The 27756-nt window shown below is 40.1% G+C and overlaps 1 protein-coding gene across 1 annotated transcript in view; it reads right to left on the bottom strand.

Annotated features, from left to right (window-relative positions):
- The window catches only part of LOC115022344 (zonadhesin), a 142593-nt gene that overhangs the window by 11130 nt on the left and 103707 nt on the right, over positions 1-27756 (bottom strand). The window contains exons 2-8 of the mRNA XM_029453312.1: positions 4764-4987; positions 3767-4072; positions 2506-3070; positions 2163-2359; positions 1685-2068; positions 968-1260; positions 121-386 (exon numbers count right to left, since the gene is read on the bottom strand). Of these exons, the coding sequence (XP_029309172.1) occupies positions 121-386; positions 968-1260; positions 1685-2068; positions 2163-2359; positions 2506-3070; positions 3767-4072; positions 4764-4987 (2235 nt within the window). The remainder of the gene's footprint in view (positions 1-120; positions 387-967; positions 1261-1684; positions 2069-2162; positions 2360-2505; positions 3071-3766; positions 4073-4763; positions 4988-27756) is intronic.

Here is a 27756-nt window from a genome sequence, read left to right as displayed (position 1 = left end):
ATAGATTACCAAATGTTATTTAGTTAAAAAAAAGTCTATCAATTTAGTCACAACCATCATTACACATACTCACAGAGTAACTACACTATATTCATCATCATGTCTGACTCAAACACTCACCACAGGCTGTGTCTGTCTGCCAGTGGGGCAGCTCCACTCCTGCAACCTGGCATGCTGCTGCATAGGACTTGAGAGATTCACATAGGGTGTGTTGGTCACCAAGTGTGGCGCAGTAGTCATACACACAACTGTTGAGGTAGATGCTTGGATGAATGGTTTCATGGCAGGGCTTGAAGTTCTCCCCTAGTAGGGTGTAACATTCATTGTAGGCCTCGTTCTCTTCATCATAGTCACATAGTCTGGGATCATCTGGATGGGAAATACACCTGGAGGAGAACGTTTAGACAATGAAATAAAGATCTTATTGTGCAACTTCAAAAATAAGGTTTGCTTAATAGGGTTCATTAATGGTTATTCAACGGAACATGTATAACAACTTGTTCTGGTTTTTCATAAACTGACCAAGCAAGCCAGGTTGTGAGATTGCTGGCATGATAATGGATTATTAATTGTGACTGTTACCTATTTGTTAGGTACAAACAACTACCGCCTCACAACAGAAGACATTTCAAATATTTCTGTACTTTGGTGCAGCAGTGTTTTATGCTTACATGCTCATAATTGATATGCTATCATGCTGATTTTTAGCAGGTATAATGTTTTCCTTTTTCACCATCTTGATTTAGCCTGTTAGCATACTATTATTTGTACTAAATACAAATTACAGCTGAGGCTGATGGGGATATAATTAGTGCCACACAGCTATTGTGGCTAAACATCCTTTTCTTTTCACCTGCTGTTGAAATTGTATGTTTCGTTTTTCCTTTTGGAGGTAGTAAAATGTCACAACATTAATTTAATCTGTACTAAAGTTTGTACAGATATCTTTTATAGTAGAATAGCTTACTTATTAGTGCCTGGTACCTTCCAACTGTCACCAAACTCAAATGGCCCAGTAGCATTTTGGCCTCCTGGTGTAACAAAGTCATCATCCTGGTGTTCAGAGTAGGTGCCACACAGTCCACACAGTTCATACTTGTAGCGTTCATCCACCTTCAGGAAGAGTCTGTTCTGCTCATCTATCATCATTCTGAGGCCAAAGGTCGTCTCCAAGAGAATATAATTCTTCTTCAGGTAGACCAATACTGAGCCGTACATACCATTGCTGGAATAGGGGAGTTGGACTCTTTTATTATTCACCTAAAGAGAGGACAGTCCGTTATTTGTAATGAGTTTATTCTTGTGAGAACTGAGTTTATTTAGAATGTCTTGCATAAAACAGAGCACTTTATTTCTACTGGGATATTTAGTGCAACCAATTAGCTACCAACTAGCTGTTCAGGGTTAAGACAAGTGGGCCAGCTATTAGTTTGTGTATTCTAACCCTCAGATGAGAAACAAATTACTTCCCCCAATGACCTTACCCAGAGTAATAAATGAACCCTATAAACATGGGTGTGCTGATTCAGCCAGAGTCATTAAGGAATTACAGTAGATAATGCAGAACAATGACACTCCACATCCAGTAAACGGGCCACTTGAAGGTCACCAGACACATTTGCATGGACTGTTGGGGTTATTTGATATGTAGATAATTGCAAAGAGTATTCAAGCTTACATAGACTTCCCCGCTCTGATTCAGAGTGACGTATAGATCGTCAACCTGAAGAGACACAGCTTCCAGCTTGGATCGGGTGAAATGCTGAAGCGGAGGATGCATGTTGTGGCCAATGACGCTGAACTGGACTGAGCTTTCTCGTCCGCACGTCGTAGTCAGCGTGTAACTGCAGCCACCTTGAAAGTCATATGCCATCCCGTCAAAGGTGATATAGTGTGGGTCCCCATACACGCTGCAGGTGGCGGGTTTGAAAGGGAAGCAACCTTTGGCCCCATCCTTGACCTTACAAACCTCATCGTCTGCGCATTGCATTGTTGTGCAGTGCACCTCATTATTTCCCACGCACTGACACTGCTGCACACACTCTCCGTCCGAGAATATTGCTCCTTTCTGCAGGCAAAAGGGAGTTTTGTGAATAAATTATAGCACTGTGGAAGTGAATAGGCGAATATTGAATTGTTCCCTCTTCATCTACCTCACTTACCTCATAGTGTTTTCCATTATACCAGCAGCCACAGTCCTCTGCTTGGACGCACTTTCCCCCACTGAGTTTAAAGCCAGAGTCACACTCGCATCTTTCCTCACAGCTTCCACAGGAGCCAACTATCTCCAAACTGGAGCACACCTCAGGACAGCCATCAGCACAAGAGTTAAAGTGGCTGTTGTTACCACATTGAAGGGCTGAGAGGGGTGAAACAAAGGGGAGGAAAGATGAGAGGGCATGAACTTAACAGTAATTGTATTATTAAAGTCAGCATTTCCCTCTTTTTATTATTTTTACAACATGAGGTCAGGAAATTAAAGCAGGAAGCAATAAAGCAACATACGGCAGAATGTAGAGTTCCTCAAAATGGGTATGGCGATTCCAGCCTCCTGGCAGATATCAGCGTAGGCCTGTAATGTATCACAGAGTACCGCTGGGTCACCATGACTAGAGCACATGCCAACCACACAGGCCCTGAAGTAGCTCTCTGCCCCAATAAGTGATAGGCAGCCAGCAAAGGGCCCAGTGCTAGAGAGGAGGCCTCCACAGTACAGTTCACTGGCATACTCGACCTCCTTCAGTGGGTCACACTGATGCGGTACTAGAATGGTATCACAGGAGGAGGTGGTTTGCCCAGTCTGCCAGCTCGCAGCCAAAGCTGTAGCATCTTGGGCATTTGTTCCATCGGGCTTTCTGAAGTCATCTCCTCTGAGGTGGTTAAAGTTTCCACACAAGCCACATACTTTATCAGAGTAAGTGGATGGCAGCGTGACATGGACAGCACCAGCGTTGTCATATGAGACAGAAAGACCGAAACTGGTTCCCAGTTCAACAGCAGCGGGGTTGCTCTTGATGTTGATCGTGCCATTGCCAAGGCGCAGTGGAATCTTCTTCCAGACCCCATTAACCTAGAAAACAGTAACAGTTTTAGACTTCCTTACCGGCTGCCATTAGCAATATAGACTATCTGACAGTTTGCATAAAAAGGCATTCTGGAGATAGGTGTATCTTTGGGAATTGATAAAGCAGATATGTCCGGGACAGTGTGCCACTAAACTAGGCACTTTCCAATAAACTCAGTTTATCAGTAGAGTGGGCTGCAGATAGGGGAACTGCTCGTTTCAGTACATTACTTAGCTCAACAATCATTACAGCATAATGGAAAGGTGCCATAAAATTGAAGTTGACAGTACAGGCAGTACTTTAGTATATTAGTAAGTACTTTACATTTTAAAGGGGAAAAAACTCCTTTTGCTATGAAAAATGAAAGAAACTCATTGTCCTCAAAACTGTGACGTCCCACTGATCAAAAGCTTAAACTGAAAATAAACTATTACAGTGCCAAAAATAAGTTTATTACCGCACGGTTGTAGTTTCTAAAGCAGAAGATATAAAACATTAAATAAGTCAGGTCTTATTCTTGTTTAGGCTCAGAATTATTTTAATTGAATCAATTAAGATAAAACCGATCTGCCTTTGTTAGACAGCATGACATTTGAGCTTTTTGGGATGTTTGTTCTTATATTAGCAGATGCTAGAGACATCTGCAAACGATCACAGTACTTCCTAAATGACTATCTTCCCTTTTTTTTAAAGCGACTCACCACAACGCGGTGTGTCTGCCTTTTCAGCAGGGACACTCGGAGGTTCCCCATGTCCACAATGACCTGCTGAACAGTTGGCAGAGATGAGTTCCGGTTCTGCTCATTGATCACTTCCACACTGAACAATGGCAGGGTGTCAGAGGGTGAGCAGGTCTTAGCCAGCGTGTAGGTGCAGGAGTCCATGAAGCGGAACAGCACTCCATCAAAAGTGCTGCAGTCTGTGTGACTGTGTATAGTGCAGATCCCAGAGGTAGAAATCCCTCTGGAGCTTCCTGTTTGAGGACCGCAGATTTGGCCCTTAGGGCACTGAGAGGGAGAGCAGGAGAGCTGGCCAGCAGAACAGAGACAGCGGGTGGACGCATCTGTCCATAACTCTGTGTTAGATTCACACTGTGGTCCTGTGGAGGATGTGACGAGTAAACAATCACTTGATATTCACAACACCATCTGACTAGGAATAACTGATTAGTAATATTGATTAATTATCATGTTCAGTGTTAATATATGTAATATTCTTAATATTCTTAGTTATTCAACCTATTATTCATGCAAGTGATACTTCCTCATTATTGAAAACATTCTTACGGGCTTACAAAAATTGTGAACTTCGGACACATAAGTGAATGTTTTGCGTACATCTTTAAGCTTTAGAAGGGTTTTGTGAAATAGGATATGTTGCAGTTTCACTGACAGTAATCTGACTAGTGTTACGACAGTATTGGTTTATGTATTGCATCAACATTTTTGTCACCATGCATAGCTAAATATAGTATGATTTCATTTAATCAGAGGAACCAAAAGTAGGCTGTTCTTATTATAGTAAAAGAATATTTACCACATGAGCCTCTCTTTACACCAATCCGGTTAAATGTGAACTGTCCCTCCATGGACACTGCAGTGATTACAACCTGTTATAAAAGCAGATTATCTTTTTAATTAAGCAATACTATATTTTAATTTCCCAATACAGTTTGATTGTGATTATATGTCATTTTACCTGAGTCTCAGGTTCGATGATGTTCAATGGGACAAACACTTGTCTCCAAGAATCCCTTTGGAGGACAGGTGAGGTCCAGATTTCTGACAGGCCCACGCTGCTTTTCAGCTGAGCGCGGAGTTCTGTCCCATTAGCTGCAACCGGGGCTAAGTACCAAAACTCTAGACAGGCCTCGCCCTCCAGCCCCAGTGGACCACTCTCTAAAAAGGTCACTACATCGTCCTCTGGGGGGGTGACAAGGACAATAAGAATCCACATAATAAAAAGTGACCAAACCAATTAGTTCCAATGTAACACTTTATGAAGTACAAATTCAATGACAATGGCCGCTCTATTCTTTTGGAATCACACAATATAAATGGTGAAATACATTTTTAACTACGCAGGTTACGAAAGAGCTTTTATGTCGTATCATAAGTTTAATCACATCAGAAATAGCAAGCCATTCCCCCGTCTGCGTTTTTTGTAATAAAACAAGAAGTACATCTGTTGTGGTGCAATTATCATTAAATGCAGAATTGCTGTTTAGAGTGTTTCATGCTAAATTTGAACCTTAAGTGCAGACCCTTTACTTTGATAGCCCCTGGGAGAACACCAGGCTATAAAAGATTATTAGCCTGTTTCAGATCAATTAGTGATACAACGCAAGCACGGACACACACAGTCACAGCCCGCCTGTAGATTATTACAGAACTGTGGACTGATGTTCCAAATCCTTTTCAAAGGGGTGGGACAAAATTACAATGTTACTACAGACGCGTTATCTCTTAGTGTCATAGTGAACTCTAACCGAACTGAACTGCAACCTGGCTCGATGACGTTAATAAAAACACATTGGCAGCTATGTTATTTTGCAGTAATCATTTGTACCTGATCTTCGGTGGGTCCAGTCACAAATCGGATTGTTTTGTCTGTCGGAGAAACACTGTGTAACATATTCTATGAAAGAAAAGAAAGGAGTCAAATATTGTATTATCTCAGTGTGTGATGAATGCCACAGGAAATGAGTTACTTATTAACATGAAATCAAGCAGATTTACGATTCCGCATTGTCAGTATGCGTGTCTGTCTTTTTTATGTCTGTATATTTAAATCCTTAAGGTGAAACATTTGCATTCAAGACATTTTTGTGTGATTCTGCAGTATCTACAAGTATTAATAATTGTAAAACCTACCTGAATTTTTACTCCAATCTGGTAAAGTAACTACTGAAATGTCATCTTCAGCCCTGAAATAGGAAAACAATGATCATGATGCCATTAATTAATAAAATATAAATACTTTCCTTTTTAATGAAATTAATAAAACCAGTATAATAATATTTCAAATAAACACATCGGCAACATTTTGAGAGTTAAAAGCTTAATTCTCTTGACACGTACCTGCACTGAGTCCATGTCTGAGTTAGAAAGAGTAGAGTCACTGTGACCAACAAATCTGTGTGGATGACTCCAAGCATGGCTGATCCCTTAACGGCAGCCTCTCAGCTGCTCTCCCGTTGCTAATACTCCCTCTCTTTGATGAGTTGAAGAATGAATGATGAGCAGTGACTGTCGTGGAGCCTCTCTGTGGAAATGCAGCTTATGTGACCCTTTAACTACCAGAGCAGAGGTGTGGGCCCTCTTGTGTCGTTCTCGAGACGAAGCGACAGGTTTTCAAGCATTTATAGCCCCCCCCCCCCCCCCCCCCAACAACCAGGTAACTTCAGCAGTGGGTGGAGAAAGAGGACTAGAGTGCAGGACTGGGTCTGTGTTACAGTTACAGCAAATAGGGATAGGCAAGGTCGGAGTTTACTTTAGCAAGGTCATAAAAAAACACTGAGACCAAGTTAACAAACACACATGAATGCTTGAAATGAATGAATTAGGTTGAGGTGAGGTGATACATGACATAAGTCAGTAATTGAATGGCTTCTATGGACTTCTCACTATGTTGTAAAAAGTATACTTGGTAAGCATGACCAATGAGCAAATTGATTGGTTAAAAAAACAGCAATTTCTGCCATAGTTAATGTAAAGTTTTGATGGGGGGGGGGGGGGGAAGTCAGATGGTAAAAGGTAAAGTTTGCATTCGACAACTGTTCAGACATTGTACAGTGTACAAAAAGGTACAAAGACAGAGGGAACATCGGGTTGTATTTTGCTGATTATTATTTTCCCCAATACAAACGTGCTTATCTGTTTTTAACAGATTAGTTTTAATGATAAAAAAAGCAACATGGTTGTTTGCTCTGCTGTTCTTACGATGGATTCTTACAGTCTATTGTGATATTCATGTCTGTACACACTTAAGCTACTCATGTTTATTTAAAGATAAATCATTTTCATGGCTCCTTTTGTGGATATATGTTAAAATATTATAGCCCTACAGAAACCACAATCAATTTGAAGCTAAATCTTTAATAAAAACATGTTTATCTAAAGACATTTCTGAGATCACTTTTAATATGAAGGTATTTGATCATATGTTCTGTTCAGACAATCATGCAGTAAAATGATGACAAGATAATTTCCTTTGAAAATCAGCGCTAAGCCTCTAACTCCATCACACTTAGCAAAGATAAGAGAGAAAAAGATGAGCCATTAAGAGTGTTAACTTATGCAATCCATAGTCTTGAAAAGGACAAAACAAGACATGCGTGCATTGTGGCCTGATAATATTGTTGTAAAAAAAAACTTTAAAGAAGTTTCTGCTGCAGCATATTTAGTGTGTGTCGGCTAGATAGCATCGCAGGCTGTGAGAACAGGTGTAAAGGGAGTGATAAGAAAGACCTATCATGTGGGAGGTGCTGATCCAATATTGTGACATTCCTGAAGCCCCTTTGGTATGTGTCAACAGAGAGGGTGGCCCAACACCAATATTAAAGCTCTTTAAAACCTGTTCTGTTAAACCTAAAAGAATGTCTTTGCTCCGTATCGGTTACAACATTTCTGTGTTTGTGCTTGTTGTGAAGAGAGGGCAATACAGAAACTATCTTCACTACAGAGATAATCTACAGTAAAAAAAAAAAGAAGACACCAATTTGATTTCCAAACAGATAATCAAGGTTGTGTCTAAGGTGTGCGGTGAATGCCACAGGAAATGAGTCCCTAATAAACTGACACACACAGTCCGTACAGAGCGGGGACCGATATTTTCAGACGCTTCAACATGGAATCAAGCAAATGTAAGGCTCCACAATGTCTAGTCAAGACAAATGTATTTACACTCCAAGGCAGCAAATGTACAGTATATGCTTGACTTCATTCAGTTAATAAATTGTCACAAGTAACTTATTGCCTTTTACTGTACACATACCTGGTAGAATGCCTAGTAAATTGTGAAATTGTACACTCAAAAAGGCAATAAATTACAGCGTTATGTTAATCAAAGGCTTCTATTTGAAGACAGCCTTGATAATTACTGGAAGGGAGTTGTCTGTCTGTTGATAAGGCCTATCAGAAGTATGTCAAGTCACATCCGTCATGATATACTCACCTCCGAGGAAACCATCATGATGCTAACCAATGAAGCAACCTTTCTGCGTCACCCAAAGGGGTTAAATACAATCATTTATTTAAATGGTAACCTAATCGAAATAACCTTTTAAGTATGCTAAAAATGAAAGAAATATGACATAATCAATCATAAAATGCAGCTCAATTAAATAACTACGCAATCCATAAATCTGTACTTGTCGTCGTCACCTCCTGCATGTCATCAGTCGACAAATAAAAAGGCAATTAATAATCAACCTTACCCACAGGAAGTGGGAGAAAGAGCAACAAGGAGCCAAGACAGAGTGCAAAGCAATGTACTGTGGACTTTTGCAAGGATCTACAGATGCCCTGATGCATGACTAACAGTTAATAAGGCTGTGTTTGCTCTTTAAAAGTCCTCTTTGCTAGCTCCACTGTTTTAATAGGTTAATAAAAGAACACCTCAGTGAGCAAAGGAATGTTATTTTAGAAAAAAGGAGCAAATGCCACATTTCATCAAATGTCATTTCTTGTTTTACAAATCTCAAGGAGATACACATTCTGTTAAGGAGAGCAAGTGTACTATAAAATCTAAATTGCCTAATGGAAAAAAAGAGTGACGAAGTCTCAAGTTACAGATTTAAATGAGCGGATGAATATAGCCCACATGAACAATCTGTAATATCTAACTGGGGATCTCGTTCAACAAGCTAAGCTGCAGGACAAGATGTGTGTTCGTGTTTGTTTGTAAGTTAGATAAGATGGAGACTTTAGAAGAAACACTAATGTGTGTTGTTGCTCAAAGTCTCTTGACTTTTGTGTTTTGTAGCAGGAGTGGTATTCTGTCAAATGGGGCGCCATCGTGAAACCAAAAAATATAAAATATACATTTCTCCCCTTCGTTTTGTCATTTCTGGTTTCTGAGACAGGAAGAGTGATTCACAGAGCAAATAAGTATGCTGTCGCAGACTCAACTCATTTTGTCATGTGAAGACATCAACAACAGATCCCATTCAGGAGAGACTGTGTGTTTTTACCTCCATACAGAATTTCAATGATCATACGCATCCTGTCCCTCGGTTAAGATGGCTTTTAACCCTTCCTTAGTGTCTGGCCAACTTGTTATTTACCAGCATAACGCTGCTCTTACGTGACACAGTTCATGAGCCGAACCCTTACACATGACCCAAAGTCTGCTACTCCCTTGGAAAACCTTTGACCCTCAATCTTGGAAAACTGTTCCCCACCCTGTCCCTTCAAGCATTTCTTTGACCTTTTTGTCAGAGTTCAGTTCATACCAGACTTGCACCCAGAGGTCACCCCTGCTGGAAAAACAGAAAAATCAATCCACAATGCAGCATTTCATCTACAAATAGGCCAGTCAATGGCGTATGAAAATCTTCCTTCCAGTTTGATTTTGTCTTCTCAATCTACAGTCCCTAGAGATTTCATCAGCTGTAGCGGCAGGTCAAGGTCACAGTTGATAGATAACACAGGTTAAGACGGGGCACACGCTAAACTCTCCCTCATGTCAGAGCTTTAGCTCTTACACTTTTATTGAGCTTTCATTCATATACTCGCTCCCTTCCCTTTTATATGTGGGGATTAAATGAGGACAACTGGTATCACGGTGCTTCTTCTTTTTGCTGTCTGAGGCATTGTCCAATGATTCAATGTTGTGTCAAGGTCATCAAAAAACGGAGACCAGTGGGAAAGTCGGCCTGACGACGGGCTCTCAATCGTGTCTGAAGTTACAACCGAAATCTTTGAGCTTTTCTGTCGATGCCCTACTAGTGCAGTCAAAGGAATATTCTGTAAATTGCATTTCTTTCAATTTTGAAGTGTGTGTGGACGTTTTGGCATTTCTAAACCTTTTCTACTCCTATTGTTTATAGAACATAATGTGTGGCCTTCAAATAACTGCAGAGGATTGAGTGCTTGTAAACTTGAAAAATATATACTGTATGTTCTAATATTGATAATTATAGTAAATTACATTGGTACATGAATGTTGAGGACAAACGTTACTTCTTAAGAGGGCCTATAACATTGCATTTTAAACCCCCTGACTATTAATGGGCACATTCTTACAGGAGCTGCCATTTATAGTCTGTCTGCTGGAAAATGACCTATTTTCAATGAGGTTTTTAGAATGAAGAGTTACCTACTGAAGGGTGAAAGAAAGCAGCGAAAGGAATGTAAAGTAGGTAAGCTATAGGTTAAAGCTATCGCTTTCTTCTGCATTAAAACAAGTCTATCAAAACAAATTAGACCTCAATATGCAGTTTCTGTTTAATATTCATTGAATCATTTGACTTGCCAAAGCATTTCTTAATTTCACAGGGACAAGTCAAACTTGTTAACATTTCACCCCCAGGCCCCAAAAGCGAACAAATGTCTATAAAGCAACAAAGCAATAAATAACTTCTGTCTCATTCCATTTATTATTACAATAAACACACCCAATTTAACATTTGTTGGTTTTTGTTTATGTTTTTGTTTTGTTTGTTTGTTTTCCTTTTTTCTTAAGACAAGGTCATGAGCTGTCCTTCCCCATCCCCTCTGTTCCTTCCTTCCGTCACGCTCCATTGGAAAGTTTCCGTGCAATATTGCAGGTGTTTCTTGGCCTGTGGCGCTTCGTTTCACAAACAGAGCCTGACTTCTCCTTCCGCCGCGTGATTGCTAAACAGGTTGTTTAATGAATACAGGTGCTGTGGTTCTGCTCTGCCTATCAGGACGACATGATCAATACTGCAGGCAAGCTGCGTTTAATTGTCTTTTGTCAACACTCTGTGTGAGGAGGCGAGAGGAGGCGAGAGGAACATTCTCCAACACCCACATCCGCCCAAACCAGAGTATTTATTCCGTTGTTGATCCTTAATCAGGCTTTATGATACATGCAACATGCCTTGGAACATAAACCAAAACATTTAACGGTTGTTGGTTTGTGTATGGGCTATGAGAAAAAGTAAAAGCACAAGATTAGCATAATATGTCATTTAATACATTTTTTGGACACCATGAGCTTCATATAGGACTGTACTATTAGTTATTAATTTTAAATCATGTCAAACCAGGAGGCTGTCATTTGTATGCACCAAGGTTGCACTCCTGAATTATTTTAGCTATTTCAACCATCCTAAGGCAGTTTTTTTTAATTGCTAAGCTCATTCTCTACAAGCCACATTCATGATGACTCTTCCGACGAGCTAGTGGAGCAAAGCATTTACATCATGCATCATTCCACCAGAAGGTGGCACTCTATCGCCTTCTGAAAACTACCCGAGTGTCAGAGCCATGACTGTAAAGTTTATGAAGGTTTACCAACCAGACCATATTATAAAAACAACATCTTTGATTTTATAACGCTGATGTAAATGTACAATGTTAAAGTGAATTGAATATCAATTGTACATTGAAGGAAAAGACCTGGAATACGTATATAAGAAATATTAAACAGTGGACTGGCTGAATGGGGCTCTGTCGGGTTTTTCATGCCTAATGAAACTGACCCAGTAACCGATGAAAAGAATATGCATTTAATTACACTAACAATTGATCTAGTCTGTTAAAGCAAGATAATTCCCATTTGTGAGGTCTGATAAGGAATTATTTTTCTGGGTTCAGTGATTATTTCCCTGATAAACCCTGCGCCCAAGCACAATACTCCGGCAGACAGTGGCCTAGTGTCCTATCTCCCCTCAATTAACTTCAAACTGCTCTCCATTACACGCTACAATGAGACACGCAATTTCATTACCTCACACATGCCCATCAGCGCTACTAATTGTTTTTCTTTTCATTTTCAGCATCCCTCCATCTCCCAGGGAGTGGGTGTGAAGATATCCCATGTTCAGTACAATAGGAGGATAGGAGGTCGGGGAGGGAAACAAGTGAAAACGCATGTGACCCAGAGTTTCTAGTTTCCTGTGTATTTGCTGTTTATTGGTCCAGTATTGAACAGAGTTAGTCCGTATAACCTTCAAAGGCCAGCAACCTGAAGCACTCACCGACACTTAATTCACAATCAGCAAAAGGTCAACACAGACCCAGACACATATAAAGAGAGTAGCTGTAGTTTACTGAGCTAACTGTCCAATGTCAGTGTGGACCCACTTTCTGTCCTCTAAACACAACAAATCATCAGCTGCACTCTGCTAGAATTTTGAAGTACTTCTGTTGCTCTCCAAGCAATGTTGTCTCGTCAGACACATCAGTCTCAACAGTCTAAAGAGAATGTGAAAAATGTGTAGAGGTTAGTCATTTGCAAAGTAAGTAAGTAAAGTATATTTGCCCAGAACCTGTTTTAGACTAAAAAAAAGCTGAAAGAAAATCCTGGAAGATCAATCATCTAAAATAGTATAGTTAAAGAATGTATATGCTAGGACTATTAGTAGTAGTAGTAGTAGTAGTAGTAGTAGTAGTAGTAGTAGTAGTAGTAGTAGTAGTAGTAGTAGTATATACAAATATGCAAGCGTCTGTATAAGTAAGGTCAGTCAAATGAAAACTTAATGATTTTTAAGTATTTGAAACCTGCCTTTTTGGCCACTTGGGGGCAGCGAAAACAAGCTGTAAATACAACACTGGTATATTATCACCTTTTTAAGTTGAACTTGTTGGCAAACTGTTGCTTATTTAACATCCGGCAGACATGGAGCAGTATTAGCATTCATTTTAGAGTTATGTTTGTGTCCATGTGCAATTTTCTTTCACAGCTGTTTAGCTGCTAAATGCCCAACTATGTTCACCAGCTAGTTGCTGACTTTGTCTGTCTGTTGTTTGGTGAAAGGCAGGTAGAAAACTGTGACGTGATAAGAGCAGGTGAGACTGAGGGATCTGAAGAGCTTCTCTTCGGGTTTGTCATTACAAGCAACACCTTTCACATATTAATTTAATCCATTATTAATTTTGAAATATTGATAATAGCATTTGTTTTGGATCAGAATTTTGACTTCTGCACCAGTACACTGTCAAGACGTAGTGATGTATGACATCAGTCTGAGTCAAGAGATAAAAACAGCCAAGGAGACAGGATAACTTAACTGCTCTTTAACCACTTAGAGGAAAGAAGCTTCCTAATTAATAATGCACAAAGTAGTGCATATGAGTAGTTGGGGTGAAGTAATACACAGTGGGCTTCCTGCATTGGTAAGATCCACAGAATGACTCATTCTTCTTTGGATAACCTCAACACTTTTACATGTTTATCCTTATGTTGGGCCGATGAATGGCCAGTGATTTGTTCTTTCTTTTTTTTTTGTGTATGATCACAACATACTGCAGTGCAAATTAGAGCAGCACGATGTGAGAAAAATATGTAACGTTGTTGAATAGCAAACGGATATTTAATTGTACTCGGCCTCTTTGCTGTTTTCGGTATACTGCTAAAATACAACGTATTGCTTGATGAATAAAAAAAAAAAAAATGAAAGGAAATTGTTTCCAACATTCTACAAATTGAACATTGAACTGAACACAAAAGGCACTGATCAAAAAACCGAATGATAGTTACATTTTAAAGTGCAATTTTCTACTCTTTCAACAAATAAAAAAATAAAATCCCAGAGCATCTTTACTTGGGTTTTGAGGAGCTGCAGTGTTTATTCATGGACAAGCTGAAACCTACACGCACTACCATTTAACAACTTAACTGCTAAATTCTTCTCCGCTCCGAGCGCATCCACCCTCGCTCTCTCTCTTTCTCTAACCACGCTCGCTACACACAGTACGCACTGAGCTATGCTCCCCAAAGGACCGTACTCTTATCACACAAGTTTCTCAAATCAGCTGGAGGTTATTCTCCGAGACGCAATGAATGTTCTTTTGCGTATTATTTATTGTGCAGCCCTACTGCATATGTATATATCTTTTTAATTTTTTTTCATTGGGCTACTTTGTATGATCCTGTTGTTTGGTAGTTGCATGTAAAGACAATATGTGGGTGAGACCAGACATTCTCAGAAACGTTCAATAGGGAGGATATCGTAGGTTAAATTCCATCTTTCCATGCCCCTCTCTAGCTTTCGTTTCATAACACCACCTGTCCTTCGACTCTGCTCTCCCCATTCCTTCCCATATAGGAGCTGAATTGAATCGAATGCATCCAATTGAACGTGCCCCGATGACTGAGATGTGAGGCAGGGTCTCCAGTCTCAAACTGAAATAGTTTTGATCGTGCTATCCAGGATTTGATTCGCTCACCCAACCAGCCGAGACCAGTTTGTGATGAGATGCTGGTCTCCAACAGAGCTATAGAAATCACATCCATGCTGTTTCACCTTAGCTGAGGCATACAGTGAATACACTGAGAGAAGGAGGAATAAAAAAAAGAAAAAATAATGACAAACAGGCACAGAGACAGAGAGAGAGAGAGAGAGAGAGAGAGAACGGGAGAAAAGTCTTGAAGCTTCAAGCAAAAAGGTTGCCTGCCCAAAATCCTGCAGCATATAAGAGCAAAAAAGAACAATCAAAGCTTTCACACACACACACACACACTTTGTAAAGCTTCTTAGTTGTGTGTTAGTTCCTTTCTGTGTCTTACCTTTTTTCACTACGTAAAAAATGGGGCTTTGGTCTGTAATGGTCAGCAAACAGGACTTAGAGGAAAAGCACCTTCATTTAATTTAACAAGAGGTAAAAGAAAAACAGTGAAAAGAACAACCTTTGAATATATGCAGATCATTCAGTAATTAGAATACCAAACAACTGCGTATTAGCCTAAGGTAGGGCATCTATGCCCTGAGAGGAAGAATAAAAGCATTTTTCTCCGTTGCTGTAAAAAGACTAGGCATAGAGGCGCCCTGGCAAACCCTCATTATGTTTTGAAGATCCGTCTTCGCCTGCAGCACCCAACCTATGCACCTTTTCGCTCAACCTAGCTGAAACGGATAACAGTGAGCAGCCGCAACCAGGTAGAAAGGACCGCATTTGAATGTCAACCGTCAAATATCAGAGGAGAAGATACAAATGGCACAGCAACTTTGTCAGAGTTGTCAAGACGCACATTATCTCAACATGGAGCAACTCTGATAAGGCGAATAAAAGCCATGGGAATTTTAATCATGATATCGGGGATTAGACTTGGAAACTGAATGGCATTAATTTAAAGTTTGCTAACGCAGCCCTGAATGCAAAATGAAAGCAATTCATAAGAGATGCATAAAGAATAGGCATGGTAGGAGGTATGTTTTAATAATCGATGTACTGCTTTATTTATGCAAATAGTAGCTAATTTGTAATTATCTGAGTGGGTGCAAGTTTGGAATCTTTTTTAATCATCCCCTTGGTGTATAAGTAACAGCCCCCACCCATCTATAGTTGCTGATAGTAAGGAGGTAACTAGAGAGTACAGTAGCTCAGTGAAGGGAGAGATGCTGCAAAACTAAAACACACAACACATGATGTCATGTGACATTTCCGGTGTCCTACGGCAGCGGTCTCCAACCTTTTTTGAGCCACGGACCGGTTTCACGTAAGACAATATTTTCACGGACCGGCCTTCAAAGTACGGGGGGATAAATGTGACGAAATAAAATGATACGACCAGCATAAAAACAAATATAGAGGGTATACAGAACTCACCATTACGCTGAATTAGTGGGAACCCTGAGCTTGTGTCTGCAACGAGCCGGTCCAATATAGAGGTATACATTCTTCACCAAGAGTAAAAGGTTTCTTCTCTTAGCAACACAGTTAGTCACTAAGCATGATGCTCTCAGTGCACTCACATGTGTTGATGTGGTGTCCATCAGTAATTGCTTCTGTCCTTCTTGTTAATGTTCTTTTCTTTCAAAAAACTCCAAGGGCTCGTCTTTTAATTCAGGGTGCTTGGTCTCCATGTGCCGAAGCAGTTATGAAGGCTTCGTTGCCTCATTTGCGAGCCTGTGTATTATGCAGAGCGGCGCATGAGAATCACATGTAGCGTAATATTTTTGAAGTAAAGTATCACGTGACTGAGACGAGCGTCTTGACCTATGGTCTTGACATGTGTCAAGAGACACAGACGGATGTATCCGGTGATTTTTCAAAATAAAATATTTTGTTATTCATTCTTTCTGTGCGGCCTGGTACCAATTGATCCACGGACCGGTACATCATTATCGGTCTTAGTCAACACTGATTTGGAGCCAGACTGTTATGATCTTGGTTTTTTGTTTCATGTTTTATTTTGAAGTTTCACTCCCACTTGTGTCATGTCTTGTTTTACTTCCTGTACTTGAGTTTTTCTCTTCCAGCTGTGTCTCGTTCTGGTGATTAATGTCTGTCTATATATCCCTGTCTTCCCCAGTGTTCCTTGTGAGTTCGTACATTGATGTTACCTCGTGTCCTGCTCGTGTCCTGCTCGTGTCCTGCTCGTGTCCTGCTCGTGTCCTGCTCGTGTCCTGCTCGTGTCCTGCTCGTGTCCTGCTCGTGTTATTTTGGATTTGTGTACTTGGGATTCAGCTTTGTCTTATTAAAGGCTCGCTTTTTGTTATATCATCGTCTGTTTTTCTGCACTTGGGTCCTCTCCTACACCACACCGTAACACAGAATTGCCATAAAAAACTGAATGAGCAATTGGAATGAATAATAGATGTGTTTCTGGACACAACAATTATTTTCAGGGTTGTTACAATGGTTTGCTCTATGCTTGCATCAGGTTGACTACATGGGCTGAGAAAAATTGTTCCTTCATTGGAGGTCTGTTCAGTGTGTGTGTGTGTGTGTGTGTGTGTGTGTGTGTGTGTGTGTGTGTGTGTTGGCTGGACATTCATCATGTGTGTCTTTGCACTTCTGGTAAAAGTTGTCTGACCCTCACTTGCATGCAACTCGTGTATTGATGCACATATGGACAGTGAGTTTGCAGTAGTCTCCAGAGGACTCGAACACTGACAGAGGGCTACGAGTGCACGCTCACCTCGTCGATAAACAATCTGAGCACCACAAAGGAACAATAGCCACCATTGTATTGCCCACCCAGCAAACATGTCCTTTTAAAATGTCAAATGAAAAAGCTGTTGCAAGTGTGCATTGTTCTATTGATTCAAAATGGGCTCATCTTTTGACCACCATGCCCAATTTATGGACTCACTTCCATCTTGGATACAAAGTGGTGGAGTAAGGCCTACGGTTATTTATACAAATTGCACATGAAATCTTTAAAGCCATCCTTGCAGTGTATGAGAAGTAAAATAAAAAAAAAGTGTCGAAAGAGCAATGGAGGATGAGAAGGGCTTATACAAAAACCTCACAGGTAAATTCACAAAAATGGATTCCTGCCACTGATAGCATAATAATCTGCGCGTCACATGCAACCGCTATCTGCCCTGTATCAAGGTCCAATTCACAAAAGATATTGCACCAATGATATTATACTGCAAACACGGCAATAAAGTTTTGCAGCTGGGCGCAATTTGCCCTTTATTGAGTCTGATTGCAATTATCCATGTGGCAAAGTAGAAATGTTGTCTTTGCACCAACAACACAGTGTGCAGAACAATGCCAAAAAAATGAGAGAAAAAGAAAAAAAGTTTAGGAATTTAAATGTGACGAAGAGAAAACGTATTTGAAATTTAATATACCGTCTGTCAGTTCTGTTGGTGTTTTCAAACGCACACCTTCCGACTGCTAAAGAACATTACGTGATTTAAAGCAGAGGACAAGAAAAAATATCTTTCGATGCTGCCGTGATCACTGGATCGCTGATCTTTGTGAATTAGACTGTTTTTGCAACGAGGCTAATTTGCATAGAAAGGCACCAATTTTGCACCAAATGTATGCATATAACTAAATTTAAAAACGTGCTAATAGCGCAGGTGCACAAGACGCTATTGGCTTGGCACCGCAGTTAGGGCTGCGTTAAGCGGCCGCAAAAGCTTCACAATTATTTTATGAATTCTCTCAGTTTCTTGTTTGCCCCAAAATCCCAGCAATAATCTCCATCCACTATCAGCTCGAGAAATCAAAAATAGCACTTCAAATTGTGACACAAGCATGATGTATTAAACCCAACAGAAATTAAAACCGCTACTTGGAGAGAGACAGAAAAAGAAAAGGACACCAGTGTTTTTACATACATAGGGTACCCACTTCCTGTGAAGCCTACATGAGTGTGGGTTCAGGATTAACCCCCCTCCTGTCCGTTTCCAAATTGGAACCGGTTTCAAAATTCCGATTTCAAGGGAAACATTAGGACATTTTTATTTCCCTTCTGCTTATATATATCTCTCTCTCTCTCTCTCTCTCTCTCTCTCTCTCTCTCTCTCTCTCTCTCTCTCTCTCTCTCTCTCTCTCTCTCTCTCTCTCTCTCTCTGTCAACCAAACTCTTGCTCCGCACACACTTGACTTATTGTGATTTAGTTAATTAGTAAACTCACTATCAATGCACCCTATTTTTCCCCCTGCTAATGTTATATTGTGAACAACAATTAACGTTGTCTTAAGGATAATTATTTTGTGACATTAGTTGCTCATTAATCATAAGAACCCCTCCCGTCGCACGGTGAGCTCCCCTCCAAAGCAGTAAGTGGCAAACACTCTGTATTGCAGACATGTTATAAAATATGATAGGAATGATACAACCTATCAGTAATTTATTAGAGTAGTAAAACACTACATACTGCATATGCTGTCCAGATCATTCAATAAAATTACTGATGTGCAAATGTACTGAAATACATTACAACCGCTGTCCTGCACTGCTAATCCCATTTGGAGAAGTTATTGTTGAAGGATGAAAGGAACATTTTAAAAGGAGCTTTTAACCCTAACTGACATGCTTTCTGATAAGGAGACAGGGATTGAATATTCTAGTAGTGGGTCCATTTTCCCTGGCAGAGTTACAGAAATACCTAAGGCATGGGACATTTTTATTGGTCATCCTTTCACTACCTAGTCTGTAAGAACAAGGTATGGAGGGTGTAGCAATGCTAAGAGTGCAGAGGGGAGGCTACAGTGCTGGAAAGAACAGTCAACGATAAGCACCTGTTGACATTACTGGATCATTCTGAAAAGTATCTCATGCAACGAGGCCTTGCCAGTAGAAAGCAACCTCTAAAGTAATCGATCACCTCTCACAGATGTTCATCAAGGAATCAAGGGAGTTTGCTAATTCTCTCTATATGTGTTTTGTTGATTTAGAAAAAGCCACATTTCTCTGTGGCAGGTGTTGTTTCTGCTACAGCTGCAAGTCATTTGATCTCTATAGACATAAAAGTAATAGCTGTGTTCATGCTGCTTTTATTACACTATATTAAGCTTTTAATGATCTTTCATAGCAAATTAAATTGCAATGACAAATTACTGTTTTTTAATGCACACAAAATATAGTGGAACTATCTTCGAATGCACCATGTAGAGATTATCGAGAAGTTGAAGCTAACGCATACAAAACAAAACAAAAGAACACAATCGTGGTCGGCTGTAGTCCAGTGCATGACAGCTATGGTGGAAACCTGTGTACAGAGAAACAGCAAATGGCGACTAAAACACCTTAAGCAGAAACAAAATTCAACCGTTATCTATATGGCAGTATTCCAAATGTGTATCTCTCTCATTGCCAAAATCTGTGATCTGTGAAAAGCTTCAATACTAGGCCTGTGTTAGTCTGTCTATGCATATATGTGTGGTGTCCTAGGTGGTGTGTTCTTCAGACCTCAATAGCTCTGTGATGAATCCTTATGGCCCAGCAGGCATCTGCCTGTATTACAGCTGGGCCAGACGAATGAACTGGACCCAGACACAGTCATAATCAGATTAATGATTGTGTTTAGGTATAAAATGACCAAAATCAATGAGGAGAAAGTGAGATAGAGGTAGATTGGAGCCCATCCATTGCTAAAGGATAATTAGACATTGTAGACAGGCATAGAGCCGAGGTCAGAGACCAACCAGCCGATTCTAGGTCAGAAGAAGCTACTACGCCAGGGAGCAAAATAAATATAAAAGGTGACCAGGTAGTCAAAGGCCTGCGACATTCTGTTGGCCTGCTGTTGATGCCATATGGAGAATTACACTGAATGAATGCAGATCACTAATATTTTTAAGAGGCATATGGTGACAAAGGTCAGGGCCATTCCTTTTCTGCCCCGGTCACATCCCCAAGGACAGTTTGACTCGTGGCATCGACTGTAAAAAAGGATAACGATCGCAGTGTGTCTGACATAAAATTGAAACCACTCGCACACAATTCTGGGCATATTCTAAACAATATGTCACCGAAAGCAAAGACTGCAGAGTAGATGAAATGTCAGAAAAAGGTAAAGCCTGTGATAACGGGAAAGGACTACATGCATACTAACTAGATCATAAGACTTCTTTGTAACAAATGTATCCAAGGCAGTGGTTCTCAAGCTATTTCTGTCATTTCCCCATTTGGAGAAGGAAAACATTTTTTTTACGCTGCTGAATGGCGATTCACTGACCCCCTCCCCCCCCCAACCCAACAAAATGATGAGAAAATGTGCCATGTTTAAGTTTTGTATTGAAAATGTGTCATATTTTCTATTAGTTACCGTCAGCTGAGCACGTTGTCTTGTTTGTCTCAGAAGCATCGCCTGTTTCTTTTCTCTCTCTTGTCCTCTGTGGGCATTCTGTAAACCTACAGACTATCTAAATTCCAGCGTCAAACATTTATTTCCGCATCCCATTTTCTCGCTGGTCACATGTGCCCCACCTGTCATGCCTCTGCGCCCCACTAGGGTGGCGCGCTATGCCACACTGAGAACTACAGATCTATTGGATACAACAAAGTCCAAAGAATGGAGAGAGGAATCAAATACTTGATTTGTAGGGTGCATTTTGATCGCTTTTACTGTATATTGGTTGTGCCATCTTGGCCACTTGAGGACGAGCAAGAAGGTTCAGGTGAGGATGATTTCAGTCCTTTTATTTATTGTCTAACCAAATGCAACAACAAGACAGAAGAGCAGCAACATTAGCAGCCAAAGCAGCATCTATTAAACAACACACAGCCACCCCTTATATACCCTGGCAGTGACTAATTAGAGTCAACTGAATGGCCAGAGGTGGGGCTCACACTTAAGGAGTGGGAGTCGAGACTAAAAAAAGCTACTGGTAGTAGTAGAACCCAGTGAAGGTTTATATACGATAGATTTAAAATATGTTTACTTAATCTTTTGTTGGCTTACCTAATTTTCCTGTTGCTTTCAAACATTTTTTCTCCACTTTGCTTTTCAGAGGGTACTCAATACAGCTGATTGCCATTTGGTTACCTTCTGGCAGCACCATAAACTTTCTCCAAATGAGTGGACATGGCACTTGAGGCTTGAAGTGCTATTAGAAGAGCAGTTTCTTTTATTTAAATGACTGCATCACCATTGCTTGCTCTCCAAAGTGGGTCGTATTCCACACAGCCCAGTTGACACTTTACCCAACCAGGCTGGGAGTCATAATGGGCATCTAACTGCCCACCAGCCAGCAGCTATTGCACTGTACCTGTGAGTGGAGCTTAACTCTCTAAAGTCTTTGTGTTCTGCTATCGGAGCCCAGACACATGACAATAATCCAACGTGTTCAGGCATATCAATCATCTAAATGTCTAGTCAATCTTTATCTTTATTGTCCCTTGAAGGGAAATGCTATGTGCAGCCTTTCTATCAGGCACAATCTTTTACAATACACTGAGACACACAAGTAAACAGGTGAGTTCTTTGCAGACAAGTATCTTTCTTGAAGCTGGGGTTGACCTTTTCTTTCATGAACAAAAGTAAATCCTTAAATATGGCGATTTTATTGTAGACATGGGCAACAAGTTACTGTAGCCAGCTTTGAGTCTTTTAACCGCCTGCCCGCCTGTGTTATTTGGTTCAGCATTAATGCATACAGATACATACATATTCCTTTGCTCGCAGAGGACGCACGCACCTGTCCAAAGTAAACACGTTTAGTGCATGCAGCTGCTCTCCACAGCTGTCTAGCCTTCACAATAGGAGCAACAAGTAGTTAGCAAGAAGCTAACTGTTTTTTGCAGGAGTGACCAGTCTCCTCCGTCCACAGCTCGATCGAGCTGAAACAGCACAAAGACACAACGACTCTACTGGCAGCACGCCTACACTACACAGACAGCACGTCTGCTTCCCTTCATCTCAAACGATTCGCCATCTAAGCTAACAGCTAAGCTAACAGCTAAGCTAACAGCTAAGCTAACAGCTAAGCTAACAGCTAAGCTAACAGCTAAGAGCTAAGTAGCCTTTCCATTCCTGAACTAAACCTCCACTGGGCATAGTATATTATTTAGTTTACATTATGAAATGTATTATCTTATTAATAAATGCTTTTTGGACTATACATGCTGGCTTGTTTAATTGAGTATTGCCAACCTCTACTAGCAAAGAATTCCGAAATCCTTCAACGTTTAAATCCTTTACTCGACGTTGATCATTTTGTTTATAATTATTAATCAGATTTTTCTTATTAATTTTCTAGTATATTTTATGAGACTGCATTAACAGGCCATAATTTTCCTTTGATTCAGAGATTCTGACAAAGGTGGTGCCCCCATTGAGATGACTTTGTGTAAATTAAGTCATACTAATTAATATGATTAACAATTATATTAAATAAAATAATTAATAATTAAGTTTAATCATTATTAATCCCTTCAGATTCCATTTTAATGTATTTTTAAGCTAATGCACTTACTTCATTGTAGTGCCCGTTATTATCAACCCCTATGTATGATTATATGAATATTTAATCATCATTAATATTTGTTAATAACCAGACTTGCTACTACCAGAAGCCCAACCTTATGGTGACACTGGCGTGAGGCGTAGCAGTGTTCCAACAGTATTAATAGCGTCTTGGATGGAAATCCTCACAGTCCACCATAGTAGGAGCAAAATAGGAAGGTGAGCACTTATCTTTTTGTGGTTCATTTAAATTATACATTTCAATACTAGATGAGTAACAGTAGATACATAATGGTGGGATTTGGGATGTTCCAAGTAAGAAAATCAGAATTTATCTCTCATTATAAAAAATAAAGACATTCTCTCATCATACAATTACAGATGCAGATTAATGGCTCTAACAAAAACAAGTAAAGGAACAGCTGTATTCAGAACTACAGCTTCAATCCCCTGAGAAGCAGTGTTGCAGGAAGCTAAATGCCCTTCTTCGTGTTCAACTTTGCAGACGTAATCAACAGATGCTAAACATGATCGGCAATGGATATTACTTGGAATATGGATGCTCTGTGTCCATATACTGTGGTGTGGCACTTTGCATACCTAATGAATTTGGTTGGCGACATGCTTTATAAAAATCTTTTTGAATATTCATTCAGTGAAATACAGTGAAATTTAAAATGTTCCCATTGATTATGTTGGTGGTAGACTTCTTGATGTCTCATTATGTTTTGTTTAAAGGTTGTTCATTAGATGCTCTCTCTTTTTCAGTCTTTCAAATATTCACAAACACTTTCAAGGGCACACACACACACACACACACACACACACACACACACACACACACACACACACACACACACACACACACAAAGTGCTTCTTATTCTAGTGAACCAGCCCGAGACAGATTCCACCTCAGAAAAGAAGAAAGAGACATTTTTCTGGAAGTTAATTCAGTGTGTTGAGTCAGACACAGAATGATTGAGAGTACATGCTGATATCTCCTGAAACAAAGGGCAACACTATATATAGGCGGAAAGTGTCATCTGGAACATCAACCTGTCATGTACATGAAACATGTTTTCTACTTAAACATGCATTTCAAAAGCTGTTATATTCTGGTGCCAGGCAGTCCTATGGTTACCAGTGGCGGCCCATATCTGCTTCAAGACTCTGGTGCTGGCCTACCGTGCTGTGAATGGATCAGCCCCTTCCTACATCCAGGCCATGGTCGAACCATACACCCCAGCGCGTTCACTTCGCTCTGCGTCGACCAATCGGCTCGCCACTCCTTCACTACGAGTGGGACCCAGATTCCCCTCAAACAAAACCCACCTGTTTGCTATCCTGGCTCCAAAATGGTGGAACGACCTCCCCATTGATGTCAGGACAGCAGACAGTCTCCACACCTTCTGTCATAGACTGAAAACTCACCTGTTTCGACTGCACCTCGGCGAATGAAGAAAACTAAATAACTGTTCTTTGTATGTTGCACTTGTATTGGTTTGGCTTATTTATAGCTAATAGTTGAATTTGTATTCTACTCTTTCTGTATGTTGCACTTATGTTGTTGCACTTCAAACTGGCTTATTTAAAGACAGCGTTCACTTATACGATTGTACCTATTTGAAGCTAATGTACTTTCAAGATTATTGCTGTTCGGAGTTGTATCCTCATGATTGTTTGTATGGACACTTTGCAAACTTATTAATTAAGTAAAGTATATAACTATGTTTACTCACAAACCTAATGTATTCATTAGCATCACTTTTTTCATCATAACATGCTGAAATAATTAACCCTTTTTAAGAGCTGTGTTTGATCATTTGCCGTTCCCATCTACCAACATCCTGCTGAAGTACCTTCTTATCTCACTTATGAACATGAACATATGTCACGTCCTGTGCCGAAACTTGAACGAGCTACTGAGCAAACATTCATCGTTTGTAGGCTGATTATCTGCTCAGCTGCAGCACATTAAACAGCATTTAAACGTACCTGCAAATACAATTTGTCTCCGGTTAGATGTTGATATAGTCCTTTTAGGCATTGCTTTGAAAGAAAAACAAACTATATTGTTGAAAAAGTGAGATAAATGGACACTTCATCGTTGGAATTCATAACTAGCATGTTCTACCCCTATTTGGAAGCTGGAAAGCTATAGAATACAATTTGATGTTTTTGACTTATATAGCAAGCTAGATCCAGATGATTGAGGCACTGTTTCGTTGGGATAATTAAATTCTTTATCCTGATGGTTGCTCACCATCTGTCACACTTCAGTGAGGGACAGTACATGCGACTGGACAAGATGCAGCAGAGGGAGCTTGCTATCTGTCGGATTAAACGGTTTCCAATTACTGCAAAAAGGAAACAAACCCTCAAATGTCAACTTTTCCAATCATGATGTGAGTGAGTATGATTGTGCGAGTCTGAAGTTGAATGCATTAAAAAAATGACTATATTACTTTATTTTGATCTTTCACTATAAGCGTAGTGAAGGCAGAAGGAAGTTTTTGATTTTGGCTTATTTGATTGTAAGTTAATATGTGATTTAGTGACTGAGCTATTTAATTTGGGTAAACCTACTTCTGTCTGATCAGCCAGTTAGTACCAACACATGCTGGTTGGTGTTCTAAGTTTCAATTTAGATATTATTTTTCTTGTCTCTGAAAACAGCTCTATTCTCTATCCTTGTTACAATATAACCTGCTGTATGTCTTAATTCATGTGTAAACCTCTGAAAGGTTTCCTTCCTCCTTGAGAGTGATCAGATAAACTAAAAACATTCACAGATATTATTTAGTTTTTCTGTTGTTGACTTTTGTTGAGCAGATTAGTCTGATACTCTGTTTGAACTCCCAGCTTATTGCAGGTCATCAGTGTAGATATGGATAGCTTAGCAGGCTGCTGCTCTCATCACATATTCAGAAGGAATCATTTGCCTCCATTGAGTGGTAGTCAAAGCTTGCAAAAAGTCATTTTAATGATCCCCTCTACACTGTAAGACTTATGAATAAAACACAACAAGATCAATGCATTATTGACTATGTGTCATCAAGTAAGGAAACCCTAATGAAAAAGTGATATCAATCCAGACTAATGCCATGTATGCAAACAAAATCAATTTACTTTATGTGGTCACTAATCAGAAGAATTATAACCCTGACAAAATATAAATATAACTTGTGCACAATGCAAGAGAAAACAAAGAAATCATCTTTACAGTGCACTTATTCTTCAACACATTCAACAGCAGCCTTTTAGATTCTGAAAACTGGGAAATGCCTTTTTCTTTTTCTATTTTAAGGAACCCTACATGTGAGGTGCTTTTAAAGCCTTTGGACGGTAAAACAAAAATCAATACTTAATCACAGGGGTGATAATGAAACCATTAAAATGCCCCCCCACACACACAAAAAATAAGATTTTGCTCTAAACGTCTACCTAAGTGTCATGCAAATTTCAGTATTTACCGTCAGTGAGTCAGTAATTGACAGTGCCTTTGAATAACAGCCGTGTTTTTTTCCCCCCACATCTCAAATGTATAACAGCCAAGTGCATATTTCCTTGCAAATGGGCTAGAATTGCATCACAAAATGTTTAAAAATACTCACATTATCACTCTCCGCCTGTGTCTGCTGTCTACAGCTAAATAGTGAAGTGGTTCTGGCTGTCTATTTCTGAAGAGCGGTGAGGCATGCGCCCGTTTTCTGTCTTTCCCTGACAGCCCTGTGATGTGTACAAAGCCCCCATTCCTCAGCTGGGAAATCAGCCTTACTACAGCCCCGTCACAAACAATCAGTGCTCATTACCCACTACACAGCACTACATTCTACCCCATTTACCTGCAATGTCTAGGGCGTGTGCTTGTGCATCAATGTGTGTGTCTTGGTGCGCACAGCCTCTTATGATTTTTGTTGTTTCACAATGAATTTTGAGCACTCTTAAGTGAATTGCTGCGCAGCTTTCAGTCTCTAACTTGGTGAATGATCTCTATGGTCGGATTGTGTGTTGATGTTACCGAGGTCCTCTCACCTAGCATTGAGTAGACCAACTGTCAAATTCAAAGAGGTGCTTTTATCGTCCTGGTGCCCCCCATTACCTCCCCCGTCACACATAAACATGTATGCCGCATTGTTGCTCTCTCTGTCTCTTGCCTCTTTGAAGGACATCATGATCACAACACACCTCGTGTCGGGGAGAGGGCCATTCCAGGAATTGAATGTAATTGGTGAGGAGAGGTGTGAGCCGGTTGCTCTGTGTGTAAGGAGATTACAGGCTGGCATATATATGAGACCCCCTCAGGGCAGCACAACATGGCTGTTGCTACGTGATGTGTAAAAACAAGCATGTTGCTCATGAATTATACATGGGAGAATGCCCAGCAAGGAAATTGGGAGAGCGTAGAAAACAAGGGAATATAAGGAGGCAAAAATAGAAAGACTGAAAGACAGAGGGAGGAGAGACCTCGCCTTATGACAATCAAACAGCAAACAGGTGTAGCCAACCACCAGGAAATCAGCTGGAATTTGCAGAAAGCAGGCAGATCCGGTGCTTTTGCCATTTTGCATTGTTCACAATGCATTGTTGCTGTTTTGTGTACTTACCCTCCTGCTAACAATGAGCTTGTTTTGCATTGTCCAAATCATTGCTTATCATGTTTGCCAAAGAAAGGCTTCTTTATGCACAAGCTTTTGTTCTCTCTTGGAAGTGTGTCGTTTTTAGGATTAGTCTCTTTCATCATTGTAAATTGGTCCCTTTTGGACTATTAAGCTTTCTTCAGCACACTATGCTTCGCTGCTCATTAAAAGAGACTAACATACTCATATACGGTATACGAAAACCAAAATGTTATTTGGCAAATGAACTAGATGTTTTATTTTCTGGAACTTTGCAGAACAGTT

This window comes from Cottoperca gobio, chromosome 17 (assembly GCF_900634415.1).
Source record: "Cottoperca gobio chromosome 17, fCotGob3.1, whole genome shotgun sequence".
Taxonomy (NCBI): Eukaryota; Metazoa; Chordata; class Actinopteri; order Perciformes; family Bovichtidae; genus Cottoperca; species Cottoperca gobio.
Note: the sequence above shows the minus strand (reverse complement) of the source record. Positions and strands in the feature narration are given on the sequence as shown.